We start from the raw sequence: 21,204 nt of genomic DNA, 5'->3' as shown, positions 1-21,204 counted from the left end.
GATACAAACTTAGATTCAGGCTTTCATGTAAACAATTGTTGTCAACACCTCGTTATCTGTTTAAGATAACTAACTCAAACTAAATTTTCGTTAAACGTTTAATCATTCCTGACAAGAACAAAAAATATGTCACAAAATCATAAACCATGCAAGTGCTTGTGATTTATGCAAATCACATTCTTGAAAACTTTAAAAAATTTAGCAAATGAAAGCTTTTACTTTACCATAATTAAGGTTTTCAGTCAGTTTTACTGTGTCTTTATAGCGTTTAGTTTTCCTAACTAAATACACACTTGACTGGCAGATATTTAAAAAACATCAAAAGTTGAACAATGATAATAGTTACTATAACAATAATAATGGTTAACAATAATAATAGCTAATATAACAATAATAAAGGTTAATAATGATATGATAATAGTTACTATAAGATGTGCTCAGTTCAGAGTCAACGTCATAACCTTGCTTTGTTAAAAAAATGAAAATCAAGCATTGTATTTCTTTGTTCTTACCTTCAATTGCTCAATTTCTTCTTCAGCCTCTGCTAGGAGCTTCAACTGCAAAATGAGCATATGATTGTCTGATTTCAAGGCAAGTACAGTTTTTAGTCATTATTAACGAATTTAGAATTCAAACTAGCTTAAAAACAGTGTCTAAAACAAACACAAACAACTAAAAGGAAACAAACTACCCAACATAAGTTGACAAAGACTAAAGAAAATAATTTTAATAAATAATACAACAAAATAACAAGATAAATACCATTTAAAATCTTTAGATATAATGTGAATGCCAACCTGATCCTGCAAATTTTCAAGTCGAGCTTTCAAATCTTCACACTCATCTTCTAACCGAGTCTTACTAATTTCTAGATCTGAAAACTCCACAGTGAGAGTAGACAACTTCTGATCACCATCGGCCAGCTCCTCAGCGTGAAACTCTTCTTCAACCTTCATCTACAAGTTCAATGTAGACTCTTGTGCCATACTTGAGTATAAAATACTTGACAATTATAGTCATCAGTACAAGCGATATAACTAATATAGCATTACAATAAATGTCACCAAGTCTGTTGGAGATATTAAAATTGTCTTCTCTAACCTATTAATAGTAAAAATAAAATGGTCAGACAATTACTAGTTATGCATGTGTTTGTCACTACACTTAAAGTTCAGCCAACGATGTTCAGCATTTGCAAGTAGAGACTCATAGCAGCTGACTAGGAAAGAGATGAGAGATTGCTGCCATGCAGCAGAATTTTCCTATACAGCTGACTCAAATAGCATAGATGGATGAGGCAATGATTGACGCTGTGACAAGCCTCGTAAGAGGTTGCAGAGGACAATGAGAACTCACGGCTGCCGTGTTTGCCTTTATCTGTGTTGTGATTTGTGTAACTATCACAAGTCTTTGGCTATCTGGTTGAGTGTTTCGATTTATTAGATCGATCTTTTATTTTTCCCGACTTATCAAGTGCAATAAACAAAACAAAGGCTTTTGCGGTTTCTTTTAAAATGGATAAAATACTAGTTTTGACAAAGTTTAAGAAATAAAAGATAGTGGATGGTGCTTTCTCGTAAGAAAAAATTGTAGAACAAAGTAGATGCCCTATGTCTACCTTTTGTTTGAGTTGAGAATTTGTCCGAGAGAGTGTCTCTTTCTCCTCCATCAGCTGTTCGACCTCATCGCTGAGTATCTCATGGATCTGCTGCAGCGCTGCGTAGTCAGTTGACACCTTCTGGTGATCAGTCTTCAGCTGCAACATAGCCCTAGAGTTAATAGTTGACGAGATGATATGTGTAATGAGAGTAAGCCTGCAGACAGAAGAGCAGCCTCGGTTACAATTGTATCCAAGAGCGCAGTAACAGAATTCCAGTATGGCCTGATTGCGCAAGAGAATAATAACAACACCAATTGAAACATAATCTCGGGGTAACGTGATGTTTATATAATCATTTAGACTCCGCCTTGATGGGAACAAAATGAATGCTCTACAGTAATTCCATCAATGCTCTAGAACAGCCTTAGAATCTAAATATAGCCCAAAAATGTAAGCATTCCCTCATCCTAACCGTTAGAGATTTCGTTGTTTACTCGACTTCAGACTATCATCGCTAAATTTTCATTAAAAAAAGCAACTTTTAAAAACTTAACATTTCACCGTTGGCCACGCTCACCTGTAGATGCTTTGTGGATGTACCATTGAGTTTTTCCACCGTCGCTTCATACAAGGTAGTAAGAGAAGACAACTTCTCCAGTAGCTCTGAATGTTGATCCTCGAGGAGTGTGTATTGCTCATTAAGCTTTTTCAATTCATCTTCACTAGAGAGATCATTGCCCTCTAGTTGACCCTATGCATTGGTTCAACACAATTTATAATCACGGTAAGAGCAAGCTTGAGAGGTCTAATGATACACCCAACTTTTATAACACATTTTTGATTTTATGATGATAAGAAATAAACTATGATAGATGCATGCTAAGTTTTGAATCGCTTGACGTCAAACAAAAACTATGGTCTGTAACGCTACCCAAGGAATAAGAGGCCATTTACAAGCAGTTAAATGCATCTGTTGCCTTATAGTGTGTGAGCAGTAAAAATTTCCAATGACTATAAAATATTTGGTCAAATTTAAGGGAATTGCCATTGCAATATGTGATTTTAAATTCAAAAGTTGCTTTATTATTTTCCTTTTTTTTTCTAGTTTCCGCACAGCAATTATGTAACTGATTATGTTATGATGGCCTAATCGATATTATATTGAGAGATCGATCAACAATCATAGACGAAAGTTGTCAAAAATCCTTAAAAATAAAACTTCTGTCAGTGGTTTTCCATTCCTACTATAAACAAGACATGGCCAAGCGAGTCTAAGCTAATTAAATAGCAAGACCCCCACCTTCAGATCTTCTATAGTTGAACTGGCATACTGTAGTTGTTGCTGCAGTTGTTCATTCCTCTCCATTTCTTCTTCCTGATTGGCTAATAATTGTTCAAGTTCGTTCTGATAGGCCAATGTCTCTTCCTCATAGCTCATAATCCTTGCTTTCATTTCCAGCCTCTCGGACTCTAAGTGCGATGTCCTCTCCTTCACACTTTCTATGGACTCAAGCTTTGACTGCAGGTCAGAGTTCTCCTGAGACAAAAGCTTTATTTTTGCCTGCAGATCTTTCGCATCGGCAACAGATTCGTATGAAGCTTCCAGCTTCTGCTCATAATCTAATATAACTCGCTCGAGCTCTGCCGATGAGTTCTCCTTGACCTCTGTGAGTTGCCGTTGCAGCGAGGTGAGTTCATCGGCCTTCAGCTGACACTGTTGAGCTAGCTGCTCCCCTGACTGCAGCATGTTCAGGGAACCCTGTGTCGAGTCAAAAGGCTGAAATGACTGGTCAGACGTCTCGCACCTGCAATAGTATATGAGATTAATGCTCGTTGTTATGTTTGACCAATGAAATAACTTGATAGTCGGCAAGAATGAATGCAATCATATTAAAGTTCAGCCCAGCATTATAAATGCAGCAAAGAAGTAGAACTAGATGTCAGTATCTATATTAATAAACATCACTTTGTCTGTGTCTGTCTGTTTGTCCGTGTAAACGCCACGTGTTTTAACATTTTTGGCTGATTTCATCCAAACTTCAAACACAAGTTCCATACCTTTTACCAGGTCATTAAAAATTTTTGGTTTCAAAATTCCATCTGGTTTATGAGAACCAGCACATTAAACCTGCGAGTATCTGATTGAAAATGATAGAATGAAATTCCAGACATCGCTTTGCTTAATGCTACTTTGTAATAACCTTAATAAAATTTTAATATTTTGTAATAAAATTCTCACAATTTTAAGGTTTAAAACAGGTTTTAAACAGCTGAAGAATAATATCCACTTTTGATAACTCAATGCCTTTTTGATAGATAAGTTAACCTTATAGCAAACCAACGGTACAAGCTACCTGATCCGTTACACCATCTGGTTTACTCTATTAATCCGTCACAGTACAAGTGACAAGTCCCTTCATTGACCTGCTTCAACCTGTCACATTACACAAAACATGGTCTGCCACATACTGTGTCACACGACTCATCACCTGTCATTAAGAGAGCTAAGCATCAGCTGCATCTGACCGAGTTCAGACGTTGTGGAGTTAAGTTCTCCTGTCTTCTCCGTCAATTGCTCCTGACACTCCTTGAGCTCCTCCTGCAGATCAGCAATCAGGTCTTCCTTCTGCACTGCATCCTCCCCAAGCAGCACCTTGTACCTGGCCACTCGCCGCTCATATGACTTGACCTGCAGCAAGGGAGCTCAGACTCATGTAGGTTAAAGTAACACAGACTCTGATATCAGCTGAAGCATGGAATGCCTATGCGTAGAATGTCCTTCAAGGGTCACTCATGTCAAATTTTAAAAGATTTTATCAGAAAGTATAGATGTTTTACAGTATATCATTTGAGATTTTTGTTGTTGCTTTAGGTGATCTGACGGCCATGATGTTTCAAGATTACAATCGACAAAACTTGATTGCAGTTAAAACGCTCAGAAAAAGTACTCATACACTAAAAATGACATCAACAGTCATGCATATCATTTATTTATATACCGTATATAAATCTCATTGTTTGTCTTTTAGCTAAAAACCTTGTCCAGTTATTGGAATTAAAATCTAGCAGTAAAAAATCTACACAGAACTGGATTTAATCTCAGGGCCTCCAGATGTATAGGAAACCAACTTAACCATTAAGCTGCACGGAACACAATGAATTGATTGGGCAAATAGTCATTACATTGGTTAAGATACTCACTTGCTTGGGGTTAATAACTAGCATGGCTGACTTTTACGCGTAACAATTGTTAAGCTGGCCCAAAACGCCAGCTTATTGTTTTAGTAAAGATTTTAGTAAAGACCTAGCTTTCCAGGTAAGTTACTCAAATTGATTAGGTAATTATTCTGTTACCCATGCAACACCAGGCATTCGGTTAGTAAGAGATAAATATACGGTTTCATCAGCACCGGCTACTCATATGTTTATACAGCATTTAGAGGAAAGCGATAGGACAACTTCTAGCCAACCTCTCTTTAAACCCCAGACAATGACTTAGCAGAGGAGGATTGCTATTGCTGCTCCAAGGAATGTTTATAGCGCAAGCTTGACAGATGTTACTGCTGTACTGAATGCTTATAGCTATTTAGAGACAACCAGAAAATATATGTAGTCATGAGATCCTCTTTATTTTGGAGGAGCTCGACATTTCTAGACAAAAATCATCAAGGCCAAATGTGTGGCATTGGACAGCTTCTTGAGCAATAACATTAAAGAAAAAGAATGCCGAGCATTTTATTAAGACTAGTATAGAAGTCAGTGCCCTATGATTTCTCATAGCGCACTGACTTATCACAGTCCCGTGCACTATGATCGCTCATAGCACACTTACTTATCACAGTCCCGTGCACTATGATCTCTCATAGCACACTGACCTATCACAGTCCCGTGCACTATGATCTCTCATAGCACACTTACTTATCACAGTCCCGTGCACTATGATCTCTCATAGCACACTTACTTATCACAGTCCTGTGCACTATGATCTCTCATAGCACACTTACTTATCACAGTCCCGTGCACTATGATCTCTCATAGCACACTTACTTATCAGTCCCGTGCGCTATGATCTCTCATAGCGCACTGACTTATCACAGTCCCGTGCACTATGATCTCTCATAGCACACTGACTTATCACAGTCCCGTGCACTATGATCTCTCATAGCACACTTACTTATCACAGTCCCGTGCACTATGAGAGATCATCATGTGTAATGAGTATCTTCACAATTATTCCAAAATGTGGAAAGTTGGTTGAGTGGTGCTGATGGTAGTGCGCTTGGTTAGGACACTGAATGCCTGGGTTTGATTCCTATGCAGTGCAATCTTTTTTCCTAATGCTCAAAGCTCTGTCTAATTTCTTGGGACAGATGGACAGACACGGCTCTTATTATAGTAAATATTAAATTTTGGGCTAACTGAGGATCTGTGATATCAAATTGTACACAACAAACGTGTAAAACAACCTCGAAACTCCTTTGGACACTGACACAACCTTCAAACGTGTTCTAAAAAAAGAATGCTATCTAGCAAATGTTTTTATCTAACTAAGGATTCCTCCACAACGGCTAAACCATTTATGCCAGACAACTTCACCAACACACAGACTGGAATTTCACTCACCTTTTCGTCAGCAACTATAAACTTTGTTGAGAACTCATTCCTCTCCTTCTGCAGGCGTCTGCAGTTGTCACACTCTTCCTGCCAGCTCTAGAAAAGGAAACTAGCTTTAATTTAACATTATACATACATGTATATAACATAGGCTCATAAATAACATATAATAAGTATAAGATATAACATCTCATAAGTTTTGATGTTTGTAATATGAGATACAGTGGACGCTCCTATAACGTAAATTCGAGATAACGGAAACGATGTATGTCAAGTTTTTGCTTCATACTACGTAAAAAATTCCATATAACGTAAAGTGTCTAGTCGGGCGAGTTTTCGAATTCGATTTAAATCTTAATTTATCTCGCTGCACTTGCGGAAGAAAAAACGACGTGTGCGTACAGCGTTATATCTATTATATATAACTTTTGCAGCATCCTAGTTCGTCGTAATAGATCGTCAAACGGGTCGACAAAACAGAGAATAAGATAAATGCGCAACTGTTAATAAATACTTGAATGCGATTGATTGGTGCAGGTGTTACAGCGTCGGCCTACCAATCTGAATGTCATGAGTTGGAGTATCGCTGAAAGCTATCTTTTATCGTAACCTTGACCCCTAGATACAGATAGATGACGATCAAATATACATCGCTCTTTATCGTAAAACATATTTTTGTTTTGCTTTATTGTAGGCGCATAAAATATCAGTTATTAGTTTTACTTTCCAGAATAGACTGCTGTTTAGAAAAAATACTACAAACATTGTAAATGAACATCGAAAATGTGCAGTCTCCATCAATATGTTACAAAATTTTGGTCTATAAAACCAGTGAGATTGATTATAAAAAGGAGAAAAGTTTTCGATGCAAACCAATAATACTGCAGTTACAGTACAGCCTATAAATTAAAAGAGTTGAGTCAAGTTTTTCCTTTTTGCAGGACCAAAGGGGTGAGTTTGGAAAGATCTTGGGACGGATCAGGCAATTGACATGTAATTCACTCTTCTTATAACGTGAATTCCCTATAACTATAACGTCAACATTGCTGGAATTGATTATTTACGTTGTAGGAGCACCTACTGTAGCTGCGAGTAAAGAGACTGCCTTCACGCGCATACACACATGTACCTACATGTACATACACCTACACGTACTGATGCTACATGTAGCACTAGGCCTAGTACCAGCTTGATGCTTCCCAATATACTCGCTATTCAAAAAAAAAAAGACATGAGAACTGCTACAGAACTTAAAAGAACCAAGTAAATTAATCACTATTGATACAGAAATATATTAAATTTTATTGATTCAAGGTTTTTGACAGGCTGAGGTTGAAGCAAATTGTTTATATGTACATTCGAAGAGTATTGCGTAGAGGCTAGAATACGACATGCTGGCTGGTATTTGTACAGTTTACAAGCATTAGATTGCAGTTACATTATAGACGCCAGTTAGCGATCATCTATGATAAACAACCCCCCACGCATACTAGTTGATTAGCTGTTTCAATAAGAATGATTTGAAAGACTGAATTGCCACAGATTTGTAGCTGGTATCTCAACTACAATCTACATGATGGCAGTGCTCTGGAATATTGCTGGTCATGGAACTTTTCAAAAGAAACTAAGAAACTTAATGAATTACAGACATCAAACATTTCTACATCAAAATTATCTATAACAATATGATTATTCTCTTCTATTGCGGCGATATAAAATTTGTTTTAAAAACGCGACCGACCAACATTTGTAACGCAGGTTTTCAACTCTCGACTGTGACTTTAAATGGTGCTAAAACATGGTGCTTAGGCAACTTTGTACTAATGTGAAACCACAATTTATAATGCCGTCTGCCAGCAAAAATTCATTAAATTTGTTTGCGATCAGTCAAATTTTAAAAGATTTCCTGCCAAAACTCCTCAACAATTAATTTTACATTATGCAAGAGCTTAAACACAGTAGCTTCATATCACCACAACCTATCGGAATGGATGCCTGAAACACCGGTTGCAGTTCTGTAGGAGGTCACTTTAAAAGCTAGCTTTTTAACTTAGTTCATAGGGCTATGTGTTGCTTTTTTGGAAGAATTGCAAATAGATCTGCGATGGCTTTGTACGGTAACATTCTTATTTCAAGTCGGGCAAGATTTTTTTTAAAATTTGAATACAGGAGTGCTGGGTAAAATGTTCTAATACAACTATATATATGTCCCTCAAGTGAACTCTCCTGTATCTGCGAAATGCATGCTTGCCTGTGTGTAGTCTATGAACTATGGCAAAGTATGTAGATGATGGTAAATGGTGACAAACGCTTTCACTAAAAGTGAATCACACTCCAGCTAGTAAATACCTTTTAACAACCTGTAAACAGACTACTCGTTTATAACTGCAAACCCATACAAGTGGAAACACCTATGGTATATCTTATTACTTGATGGCACACATCTATTGGCTCGAACAAGTACCCGCCGCTGGCAGCCATTTTAGCATGTCGATGATTCTAAGGCGGCTCTTTTCTGGAGATCAAATCTTTTGATATATTACAAGATTCTACTAGGATGATCAATGTGTTAGAATTTTAATACATCGTGGATAGACCGCATTCAGACTACGTAATTCACAAATTATTTGCAACGAAATGCAAATAAAGGACTTATGTGGAGCACTGAAATACAATCGGCCATAACATCTCATAAACAAATATAAAAGCAATAACAAAAAAGGACAGTGGATTTGACAGTTCATCCTTGTAAAACTAGGAAATGAGAAAATAGACAGTAATAATCTATATATAATATTTCTCAAAGTTTGTGTGTATGCATGTGACTATGTATGTAGTTCCAGCTATAGGTAATAAAATCTTGGAATAAAGCAGTTGCATCACAGCAGATTTGATCTTGGACCCTCCGACACCTTACCAATTCAGCCACACGAACTTGATTTGTTCTTTGGGCGATATATGTGACTATATGGGAGCAAATACGCTACCGCTTTCCGTTACGACGTTATGTGACGGCGCAATGGCTTGGATAGCTCTTATTAGTCAGCTTACTCAAATTATTCATTGGCAATGTGCCAGGCTAATAGCAAGTGGCAGGCAACTCTCATTACCTTTTATTGTTTATAAGCTGAATTTTAATACCCAACAATGCCTGGTAGCTTAGCTAGTAAGATAATAAACATGCTTGTAGTCTGGTCCACCATTAGGGAGTAATATTTTCAAATATACATACAGAAAAAATTCTAATGAGCATTGCTTTGCATAACTGAAAAGATATGGCAGAAGTTGCTCGCCATTCTCATATAATCCAGAATTAGGGCAAAAGATACATGAATGATATTTGGAGAGAATAGAAGGGTCGAATAGATTGTTCTTGTAATCAGACAAACTTGTGACAAGTTCGGAGATGATTAGTTATCCACTGAGGCTTCTGTTAGTCACATGTAGAAGCAATATAAAATGAAGAGAGGACCAAGCTTCAATTTGCAAGCAAGATAGCAAATACTGTGTCCACTAAGATTTGGAAACGCAGAAAATAATTTGTCAAACTGCTAAAATCAACAATGTGAAAATTAGCAGACGAATTCAAAAGTTCACCATTGCGGGAGTTACAGAATTAGGAATAGCTTTTGATATAGTTGAACATTATACCATTGGTACCTTAGACATCAGCCTTAGTGAAACTAACAAACACGTCTACAATGTTGCAATCGACCATCTCTCCCGTTTTTCAACTGAATGCAAACATCAATATTTTCGTCGCCTGTTGGCAACCATAGCGATCCGCTGGCGATCTTCAAGGCTGTTGAACATTGGTTTCCAGTTTTAATCAAATAAATTGCTAGGAAAGGCAGATGAAGACATAAACAGACGAATAAATGGATGCCTGATGTATGACTTTCAATACTGCGTTATATCCAAAATTAAATGGCAGGCATCTAGCGCTGAGCTATTCAATAAATTTCTATTGATCAGTCTAGACCTTACTAGACCTCACTCCCTCTGGTGTCATTTCTACCTTCTTATAATATAGGATGGTCTTTCTGCCCATTGTAATCACTAATACTTAGCGTAGTATGCTGATAATTACTTTCTGTATCTAGTCAAGTGTGTCAGTTTGACTCACACAATTTCAGATAACAGATACGTTGTGTTAAATATATATTTGTTCTGTTATAACCAAGATAATATATGGTATGCAACCTGAGTGAACAAGCGGCCAAGATATGATGAATGAGTGATGTATAGAAAGACAAACTTGCAGGTGATAACCTCTTTCTATTTGTTAGCTTGAAAACTTAGTTCATGTTAATTTGTTACCATATGCTGTCAGTGTAGTGACTAAGTCTAATACAGAACACAAACTCTTTAGCCCACCAATCCAGTATTGACCGGCTCAAACAGCGTCTCTCCAAGCTAATTTTTGTAGCGATGGAAGCCTATTGAGTAGCCTAATAATCGTTATCCAAATGGCGATATTTTCCAATACTACTTCATGTACCTCTATTTGCTTCACTATCACGGTTTCCATGACATCCATGACGCACATCATGCGGATTTGGAGTTGCATTACCGTGCGAATTAAGTGTTTCTATGGACACTCGCATGATGTGGATTGAGTCCGGCGCCTTGTTGAAAAAAGGTAAGGAATTGTACACTACAAGTTAATAATTAGCAATGCAGCTAGTGACACACGTGTTAGCAACGCGAACGCGTGAAACTCGATCGAGAAAGGACAACAGAAGTATTGAAAATGTTTTAAATTGAATAGCTGGCGCGGTATTTTGATGTGCATTATTCGCAAGTGCTGTTTCCCTTATTCACAAGCATGGCGGATTCGATAAAGTTTCGCGAATCGCAAAACTCGCTTAGCCTGCGGATTTATGCAGTTTCCATGACGCGGATAACTTGCGGATTGGCTCAAATTTGTGAATCATGCGCGTCATGGAAACAGTGATTATAGAAGGTAAAGAGATTAACTGACACTGAGAGTGTCTTAACTTTACCTTTGTCTGCCTTTCCATCCAACTTTTATTCATAAATTTAGACTGTCCGGCAAACTATAATTTATTTATTACCATCTTTACCTTTATGAATGTGGGTTTCTAAATCCCATCCCATAATTCATTAGTAATTCCTCTCATTTGTCTTCCCACAACATACTACTTGCACTTCTACTAATGCTGTGGGTATTTTAGCAACTCAACCGTGTCTATACGCATTCCTGTCTGATTGGACTGCTTTTCACCATGATATTAATTGATGTGAACTATAGAATATCAGCTCCAGCTGCTTGGAAAGAATTTAAACTGCTCAAAAACCGCACTGACAATATGTAGGCAGAATATAAATCCTTTCTATAATATCTTATTCCTGCCAAAATAATCTGCTTGGTTTTTATCCACAGTTATAAGGATTGTTACAACTTGTACTCTCATACGTCAATCATCTCATTGCTAAGTCAATCTTACCTACACTTCGACTTTACAACTGATATAACCTTTCGCATGGCGATATTTACACACCTGCTATATTACACAGTATTAGACACATGCGCGCATCAATCAGGTAAAATATCTAGTGTTCTAATATATGGCAATAAGATGATAGTTCATGTTTAACATTTCAGAAAAGAATGTGACACAAAATAAAGAAATTTTAAAATCTTCCTTACTTATATGAATTCTGCCCTATTTCAATTAGCGTCTTCTCAGTTCTTCAGGAACTCATACTTACAGGCATCTTGTCAGTGAGTTGCTAGTCAACCATACAGTCTAGCAATACAGTCCAGCCAGTGAGTTGCTAGTCAACCATACAGTCTGGCAATATAATCTTGTGAGTGAGTTGCTAGTCAACCATATTCGTCAAGTAATAAACACCTACTTATAGTGAGCAAATGCCACTGATTTGAAATTATTTACAAAGCTCTACAGTCGCTTGCCAACGCCTCTGATAAGCAGCTCGGGACACAAGAGAGTGGGGGAGCTGCCCTCATGCGCTCTCTAAGCAAATACACTCTGCACAAGAGTAATTGCTTGTTTGTTTTGGATAGGAATCAAAGGCGCTCTTTTAAAAAATTGAATACTTGGAACATACCGCTCGCCCATTAGGGTTATTGTTGAGACGGAGGGAACAGAAAGGCTTCACGGTTAATGCTTTTGAGGTGAGGTGTGATTGCATAGAGACAAACAGTTGAACATTATTTGTTACGTAATATTATTCTAATGCAGTCAGCGTTTCCAGACGGATGTTGATAAGTTTCAAGTATGCTGCCATTTCATAGACCGCTGACCCGCCCTTTAGATAACTGCAAAACTTTCTAGATAAATTACTTGCCCATCCTTGTCAACTTCTCTTGACAACAAAGGCGCATAAAACATCGAACAATGTTGCAGTTTAACCCATGCTTGGCTATCATTACTGGACACAATCAGACATCATTTTAAAAAAAAGGCTGAGTTACCACCGACAGGGTTGCAGGACTTATGCTGCTTTAGGCAGCAGTCTTACCACTTCATCAGCAACAAAAAATATCACAATTAATAAGTTTTAAAATAATAAGGAAATAAAATAAAAACTTTAAAATTGTGTGTTAATGACAGAAAAGCTATTAACAAAAAATTCCTATGCCGTAAACCAAAACTACTGAGCACACCAGATATAAATATCGTGCCTGTCCTATAGGGACCACCCATATAGCTTAAATTCTATTGAATTCCCGTGCCATTATTTTTCCACACAGCCTGATTTGCTTTCGTCAGCATTGGGCAGTGAAATAAAATTGAGATCAACTCAAATAAAAATCAGCGTGTTTGATATCGCACGCAGCCTCTGTCATTACACACAGCCTCTGTCATCGTACATTGACCGGACATAAAAGAAACCATATAGCGGGTATGAAATATAAAGCAATGACTAGTTATATTCCCTTGTAGGCTAGTCAGCTATTACATTAGGATGCAGAAGACAAATTATTTTTTCCACAATTACTCAAAGCAAAACACTTGTCTTGATTCCTATAAAGGCGAGTGTTGCTGTTGCCTAAATTGTGTGAATACAATAAATAAAAGGCACTTGCCAACATATGATATTCCAATGTTTACTCTAGTAAAAAGTTGAAACATACACAATTGTTCACTGAAGTTATCGACCTCATACCCCATATTGACCAGCACCGAGTGACTTCAAAATATAATGCTTAGTGCCTTAGCAGCAATAAGAAAAACACTTTTAGCGGAAGGCAGCAAGCAGACGGGTAAATAATTGAAGTCTTAAACTTCGGCAGCGAACGGAAGTGCATATGGCAGAGATCTAAGCATTCCAGGATGTTAACATTTTAAAGCATATGACACAATATTACAGTGCTTCTCCTATTTGCGTAGCATGTATGCTGATCAGTGATAAGTGGAACATGACTGCTATACATGACTGATGTAAACAGAAGTCGGGCAGAGTAAGATAACTGCACCAAGCTTGAATGATTTAGTAAAGAATTGTTATGCATTGACAAAGGGCGTCATTCCACACCTCGACGATGGTTACAAAAAGGTTTAAAACTCAGCTATGTTCACTGATTACCCCTGGCAACTAGTTTTCAATTTTAGGTAGCAGTTATTCTCCCCTTTTGACAAAAAAGCCAACAACCCTAAATATTCATGGATTTTAACCATTCTTGGATTTTTCAGCCACAAACTTGTGATACTTTGAATCTATTGAATAATATCATCTTGTAGAATATATCAAAAACTCACTGTTGATTGAGAGTGGGTAGAGGCGTTCTCCATCTGTTCGCTGACATTGGTAAGGTCTTCAGATACAGAGTGATCATCACAGTTTCCTGCAGCAATACCAGTCAATTATGGAATGTTAACCACATAACTAGTGTAAACTGCAGCAATATCAGTCAATTATAGAATGTTAACCACATAACAAGTGTAAACTGCAGCAATACCAGTCAATTATGGAATGTTAACCACATAACAAGTGTAAACTAGAGAAGCACTGATCCTCGTATCGACATCAGCACTAATATGGAGGGTAAGTGCCTGAGTCACTATTTTTCCTTAATCTAATTGAAAACTTAAACATATTCTGCAACTTTAAAATTGATAGCGACAATAATATTTGAACCAATCGGCAATCGAGAGATAAAATAAACTGCAAGTTTTTATCACGGAGATATAAATTTTCAATGTTCTGTGTGACTGAAAAATTAACTTTGTTCATGAGAAAGTAGCGTGAGTGAAAAATGAAAAAATTATTTTTATTGTTTCAGTTAAGGTATAATTAACTCTTGTTGCAATTTTCATTTACGACGACCAACATTATTAAAGCTAATCATTGGCTAAAAATGCGGTGTAATACTTCTATTGTATAATTACATAACATTTTAAGCTTGTTTTCTTTTAAACGCTAAAGACTTTTGCAATTGAAAAATAATCAACCGAGAAACGTACAGAACTGCATAAGTATCTGAATCAATCATCTAGATTTACTCTTGTATTCTCAATTGAAACATCTTTAGTTGTAGTAAGTGTAAGATGATAGCAGTTGACGATAATAAGGACTGACTACATGTAACTTCAAATCTACTGTAACACACAATTCCTAACTAATTATTCTAAAATAAAATCGAGAAAGACATTTTATTTAGAAAATAGAAAACTTTCTATAACCAAGAAACCCAATAAAATATAATTTAAAATCATGAAAGGAAACTCTGTATGTAAAAATTACATAGATATATAAACCTTATATATATTTATGGTTTATATATCTATGAAAAATCCAGTTTGTCAGCTGACATAGAGTAGACAACTCCAAATTAATTGTATGCATTGGTAACTGGGACATTTTATTACTTTAAAATTTGTTAATATCTTTGATTTGTATTTAATATTTTAATATATTAGATTTATATTAGATTTATATTTAATTTGTTAATATCGCTTTGATTATCATATGCATACAAGGTTTTATGAATAGCACTAAAAATTAACAGAGAGCTCATGGCTTGTTTTCTTGAAGTCTTTAATAAGAGAGTGGTACCAATTTTCAGTAAGTTAACATAGCTGAGCCCAAATCGGTAGCGGCTAAACTACTTGAAACTTTAATACTGTATTTGAGAAAGCTTTTTGTAATTTTCATTTTATTTGCGATTTGATGGGAAAGACAAATAAACACATTTAAGATTTGGATTTGACTAACAAATAAAATTAATAAGTGGCCCTTGTATACAATTTATCGGTAATAAAATGTAAGTAAAAGTTAGTTCAATTGGTTAGTCCATATATAGTGGGTTTATCATAATCAAGTAAAATGTTTGCCCTAGAACTACCAAGTCCAGTGCACTGTTAATGATATTATTAAGCAAGTAGACACATCACTGACTGACAATCAATTGAAACATGAGAAACAGTAATCCTAGGAAAATCAAGTAGGAGTATATCTGCATTTAACCATTTGCCATCCGTAGCTTTCACTAATTTTGACTTTTTCATATGATGATTTCCGTTAATATATACGGTAACTAAATGCTTGAATTTTACTATAATAAGAGTAGTTTTGTTTGAAGCCACTGTTGGAGATTAGGAAAAAGACTATTTCATACGGGATTGGAACCCAAGCATTAGGCATTGCCACCAGGAACACTAACCATCTGCGCTACTCCTTGCTCTACAGAAGTCTACAATTATTGTTCCATATAGTTCTGCTCTGCGCTTTATTGGCACACTGCCAGATAATAATAGAGGTAATATAAGAACATAATTACTCATCTTGACCCCCTGACAAGAGGAACTGTTGATGACATAGCCTATCTTCAACATCTGCTAGACATTTCAGTCATTTACTATTGTACTCAATGACTTGTCCTAACTTTCCAAATGAATTTTTAGTGATTTAGGATTTGAGTTGTGCGCATCAGGTGAATGACTTTCTAGAAACTAAATACCTTATACGCTACTAGTTTTTAACTAAAACCATGTAAAAGCAAAAAGGGATTTAAGCATTTTGTGAAGCAATAAACTGAGCAGAAGTAAGTTCATACGATGAGAACTGGGTGCCATGCAATGCACATCAGCAAACCATTATTCTGATAGCAATTACATGACAATTCTTTACAAGGAAATGTCTTCTCTACGAGATAGACACCTGGTGCTTCTTTTGCTAGATCTACAGACTTTAAACTGATGTAGTACAGGAACGACTGTTGTTGGATGCCCTGCCTAACACCACCATTAGCTCCTGTGTTACTCAGAACACCGACCAACTGATCGTAAACCGCTGCCACCCTGGTCACTAGTTTACAATGGAAAACATTCCCAAAAAACTTCAAAATATGTTGTTTTAATAACTATACTAGTTCATAAGACTAATGGGTTTTCCAACACCTTAGAGAGTATCATATCTCAGACCACTGTATTTAGTAAAAATGTCATAGTTAAAAAGATTCATTTTTATGATTTAAATTCAATGCAAAGAAATTTTACCTTTTCTTTTCAAAGTATGCTACCAAATCGTCTCTATGCTTAAATAATGGCAACAGGTGTTGCAATGCACAAAATAATTAAACAAAATCTCTAGAACTCAGACAACATTAACTAGTGCTCCATCCATAAAGTCCTAGATCCAAGCAAGACTAGTGCAAGTAGTGGTAGTAAAAAAGAGACAATACTTCCTTTAGAATTAAAATATAAAATGATGAAAAACATGAGCAAACAACTTCAGATAATTTATTTAAGAAATCTTAAAAACCTTTTAGTACATTTTTGTAGATATAGCAAACGTGAAAGTGATATAAAAATAGTTTGAGATGAGAGAAAGTGGAGAGGTTGGTGTCATACCTCTATCATTACTGCTATCAAGGCGCCATCTACCTCTTGTATTGTTAAGGCTACATTTGTATTCCCAAGTGTTTACAGAAACTACCAAGTAATAAGTACTTTGTTTAACTTCTAACACCCAATTTATTTTTGCATTTGGTTTGATATAATGTATTCGATTGAAAGCTACATGTAACTGTCTCACGTATTCATCATTAAGTTTTGATAGCTGTGGAATGAATTAAACCAAATACGTTGTATTTTTATAAAAATAAAAACTTGCTCCAATATACTCCTAATCGACTTCGTATGTCAAGGCACGACTGTAGCCTTCAGTTCTTAACATAAATGCACTAAATATACAGCCAAAATCTGAAAGAAAGGCTAAAAACACACCTTTGGGTTGGTCTTGTGTGAAAGCTGTTTGTGTCTGATTATCTTGTTTATTGCATAGAATTCTTTCCTGCCTGACACTCCGCTATAACACAAATGAAGCCTATAATTCTTACAGCAAGTACACAGTGATTACAGTGAACCTTTAAAAACATGTTGGCTATAGTGACCGGCCAAACACAGACAGAATAGATAATAAATAATGCAATTTTGCAGCAAAATACGATTTGAGCTTTGATATTCGTAAGTGTTTTGTTTTATGAGAGAGCTGACCTAACAACGACGCAGAAACATACCTCCAGGTCCAAAGCATCCAGAAGCTTTGCTCGCTCCACCAATAAGAAGGCCACTTGCTCAGGAACAGAAGACGATGCCAGCTCTTCTAAGCTTTGCTGTCGAAACATATCAGCGACCTCTTCCCGCTCTGTCAAACATGGAATATACCCAAAAACTGTAGCATTTTATTACAGGCAATATTAAAAGATTGCTAGTGAATCCAATCAGCCAGGCTGGCAGCAGCTGCTCCTGCAATTCTCTTATTATACTGATTTGAACTGAAATAAAAGAGAGAAGTTAAACTAGGGCTTCAGCTAGCGGTTGACCACTTCGGTATATGCCAATAGATATAGGAGATATTATATTGCTCACAATAGGTGACTTAAGAACATGTAATATTGATCATTTGATCTCCGGTCTAACCATTCCTTCACTACAACAGCTCTAATGCGTATTAGCTATGACTAGTTCATTATAATAATAGGAAATGAATTATTTATTCAAATAATGAAGTGTAAAACAAACACTAAAACTATTGTTCAGCTAAGAAGCATGAATGCACTTGAATTAAAGCTAGTCCATTCTACTAGCATTACATACAAATTCCACTGCATTTAAAAATATCCAAGTCAGATGCAAAAATAACAATTTGATGAATTTTTCAAAGGATATTCTAGAAAATCATAGAGTTATATGAAAGCTTCCGCTGAAAGATAGCTCATTTGGATATTTCAAGACAAAACTTTAAACAAATCACTAAATGGAGTGTGAACAAACAAAACAAATCAACAGATAAAATAAAGGTAACAACACGCACAATACTTCTATAGCAACAAGTTATCTCATGATGCAAACAATAATTCCTCCTCTCCGCCCCAAGGTATACAGACATGACGGTGTCTAAAAGACTTGCCTCGTTAATCAGTTTTCATTTCACGGAATGTTCTATTCTCAACAGTCAACAAGATAGTCAGGTAAGTCTTATAATCATTGTTACCATGCCAACAAACACTTTACTTATTTGTGGAGTTTGTTATTTGCAAACTATGATGCTTTCAAACAATTAGTTCAAACTGAAACTGCGAATACAGCCAAATGATTTACTTAAAGCTTTAGAGAACTGAAAATGCAAAAAGTGTATAATATTCAATTCGCAGAAAGAAATAATATCATAATATGGAGCGGTGGCTCTTAGCAGGTTATAATCTCAAACAATATTAACGGCAAATTTAATACAGATATAGGCAGGTCATTATATGACACAGATATAGGCAGGTCATTATATGACACAGATATAGGCAGGTCATTATATGACACAGATATAGGCAGGTCATTATATGACACAGATATAGGCAGGTCATTATATGACACAGATATAGGCAGGTCATTATATGACAAAGATATAGGCAGGTCATTATATGACACAGATATAGGCAGGTCATTATATGAAACAGATATAGGCAGGTCATTATATGACACAGATATAGGCAGGTCATTATATGACAGTAGTACAAGCAGGGCATTCACCTACTATTCAAACATGGCAACAGAAAGCTGATTAAGATGATAAACTTGGTTTGTGTGAGAGTTGTAACAACAATGAGGCTCCATTCAAGAGCAGGCATAAGTCTTCAAGCGCTTTTAATTTTATGAACACTTCACATACATTAGACATGTCTATCTTACCTTGTGCGACCTCATGTTTAATCAAATCATTCTCTTGCTCAAACTCCAATGTCAGCGCTTCGCGCTCATCAGAAAGGGACTTAATCTCCTCAACGTAAGTTTCAATCTCCTGTACTTCTGCTGCGTGCCGCCGCTTGCAAATTTCAAACTGTTGCAAGACCCCTTTGAGCTCATCCTAAATTACAAAGTGAAATAAATTGCATTGTTTCGCAAAGTGAAATCTGCTTACACTTGACAGATATCAAATGCTTATAATCCCGATCACTTCTATGTGTCAACCTGCCTTATAAATGACACAAAAGTATATAAATGAATAATATATATCAAACTACATGTCTATGACGTTATAGAGTATTACTAACTTCAGAAGCTAAGTAGAGCTTCCAAACGTATAAAACCTTTTCAGTCGTAGTACAATTCTCCAAGTCGACACCATCTTCTTTTAATTTGTTTGTCAATTGAAGCTCTTGATCAGAGCTCATCATGTTCACTTAACTACAAACAAAAACCATCAACAATACGCAAAACAGCTGGCAAGTTCATAGGGTGCAATGATCGAATGTGCCAATCAATCCTACTAAATCTTCTAAATCAACTAAAATAAAAGCTTCGTAAACAACTTGAAAAATGCAACTACTGTTGATAAACTAAACTGAGCAGTGACGAGTTTACTAACGATGACTTTCATCCTGCAATTACTTTTCAAGCATGTCTTGACTTGCACTTGACAAGTTTGAACGCAACTTTTCCGTTTTAACGACACTTAGTGCGGCGGGCAAAGTTGAGTTGTAGCAAAATGAACTATCTATCAATCTTGAACTATCTATCAATAGATGTACATAAAAATTTCATTAACTTACATAAACTCCAGATAAGCATGTTTTTTGCCTTAGAATAACAAAGGGTTTTAATCTATAACACGCCAAACAAATAAAATACAGTTCAAAACGAAACCCGTACGCGTAATGTAAGAGCCGGAAATATAAACAAGTCTATCTTGATCATCTGACAAGAGTGATGCGCGGAAGATTCCGTTTAAGACCGCCAATTTTGAGGCGCGTATAATAGACATTTCGTTAGAGATTGCAGTGTTTACCTTCACCAAGCGGACGGGATGAATAAGGATGTGTTATCAAAAAGGTTTTTAGAAGGTTCTAAATAGTCACCACTTCTTTGACAACTTATTCATCGGAAAACAGTTTCTGTTAGACATTAACGTAGGCAAGTACAGCTGTTGTCCAAGCACTTAAATTCTATAGCACAATGTGCGCGTTGTCGTGATGTAGCTGTCACATATTCGCAGTTTTTGCCGTTCATAAATAATAAAACTGCAAATGTCTTTATAGAATTTTTGTACCTTGTTGTGTCGATATGAGGCATAAGATTTGATTTGTATCTTTGAAATAACATATGTACTTTGTGAATCATTTATAAACTTTAAAAGCAGAAAACTTCACGGTGTACCAAATATATACCACATACCAAGCTATGACTTAGTACTTAGCCTACCTATAGGCTTACATTATGCTTTTGAACAGAACTTATACTCTAACAAAAGGCAAAATATTTCACTTTCGTGTGTGCTTTAAAAGTCCAATAGATATTCTCACACACATTAGTTTCGATCAATCAGTTTTCGAATATTGTAGTTTTCTGTCATCATCCAGTAATCTATACTACTACGATCACTAAATTTTACACCAATTTGTTATACTAGTGTTTAATTTTTTAAAAGCTCCAAGTACTTAAACCAATAATATACAGCCCCCACATGGGGGGCTGTATATCATTGCTTAAACCACTAAGGAGACA

The 21,204-nt window shown here is 36.1% G+C and overlaps 1 protein-coding gene across 2 annotated transcripts in view; it reads right to left on the bottom strand.

Moving 5' to 3' along the window:
* LOC137403936 (myosin heavy chain, cardiac muscle isoform-like) overlaps positions 1-20,349 on the bottom strand; it is a 37,034-nt gene extending 16,685 nt beyond the window's left edge. For both annotated transcript variants that reach the window (XM_068090062.1, XM_068090063.1), the window contains exons 1-13: positions 20,253-20,349; positions 19,755-19,887; positions 19,393-19,567; positions 17,727-17,854; positions 17,434-17,515; positions 13,966-14,051; positions 6,224-6,310; positions 4,090-4,289; positions 2,901-3,405; positions 2,178-2,351; positions 1,619-1,756; positions 798-956; positions 513-557 (exon numbers count right to left, since the gene is read on the bottom strand). In XM_068090062.1, coding sequence (XP_067946163.1) covers positions 513-557; positions 798-956; positions 1,619-1,756; positions 2,178-2,351; positions 2,901-3,405; positions 4,090-4,289; positions 6,224-6,310; positions 13,966-14,051; positions 17,434-17,515; positions 17,727-17,854; positions 19,393-19,567; positions 19,755-19,877 — 1,902 coding nt within the window. In that variant the 5' untranslated portion in view covers positions 19,878-19,887; positions 20,253-20,349. The remainder of the gene's footprint in view (positions 1-512; positions 558-797; positions 957-1,618; positions 1,757-2,177; positions 2,352-2,900; positions 3,406-4,089; positions 4,290-6,223; positions 6,311-13,965; positions 14,052-17,433; positions 17,516-17,726; positions 17,855-19,392; positions 19,568-19,754; positions 19,888-20,252) is intronic.
* Between the last annotated feature and the right edge of the window lie 855 nt (positions 20,350-21,204).

Source organism: Watersipora subatra, chromosome 9 (genome assembly GCF_963576615.1).
Source record: "Watersipora subatra chromosome 9, tzWatSuba1.1, whole genome shotgun sequence".
In the NCBI taxonomy this organism is placed as follows: domain Eukaryota; kingdom Metazoa; phylum Bryozoa; class Gymnolaemata; order Cheilostomatida; family Watersiporidae; genus Watersipora; species Watersipora subatra.
Note: the sequence above shows the minus strand (reverse complement) of the source record. Positions and strands in the feature narration are given on the sequence as shown.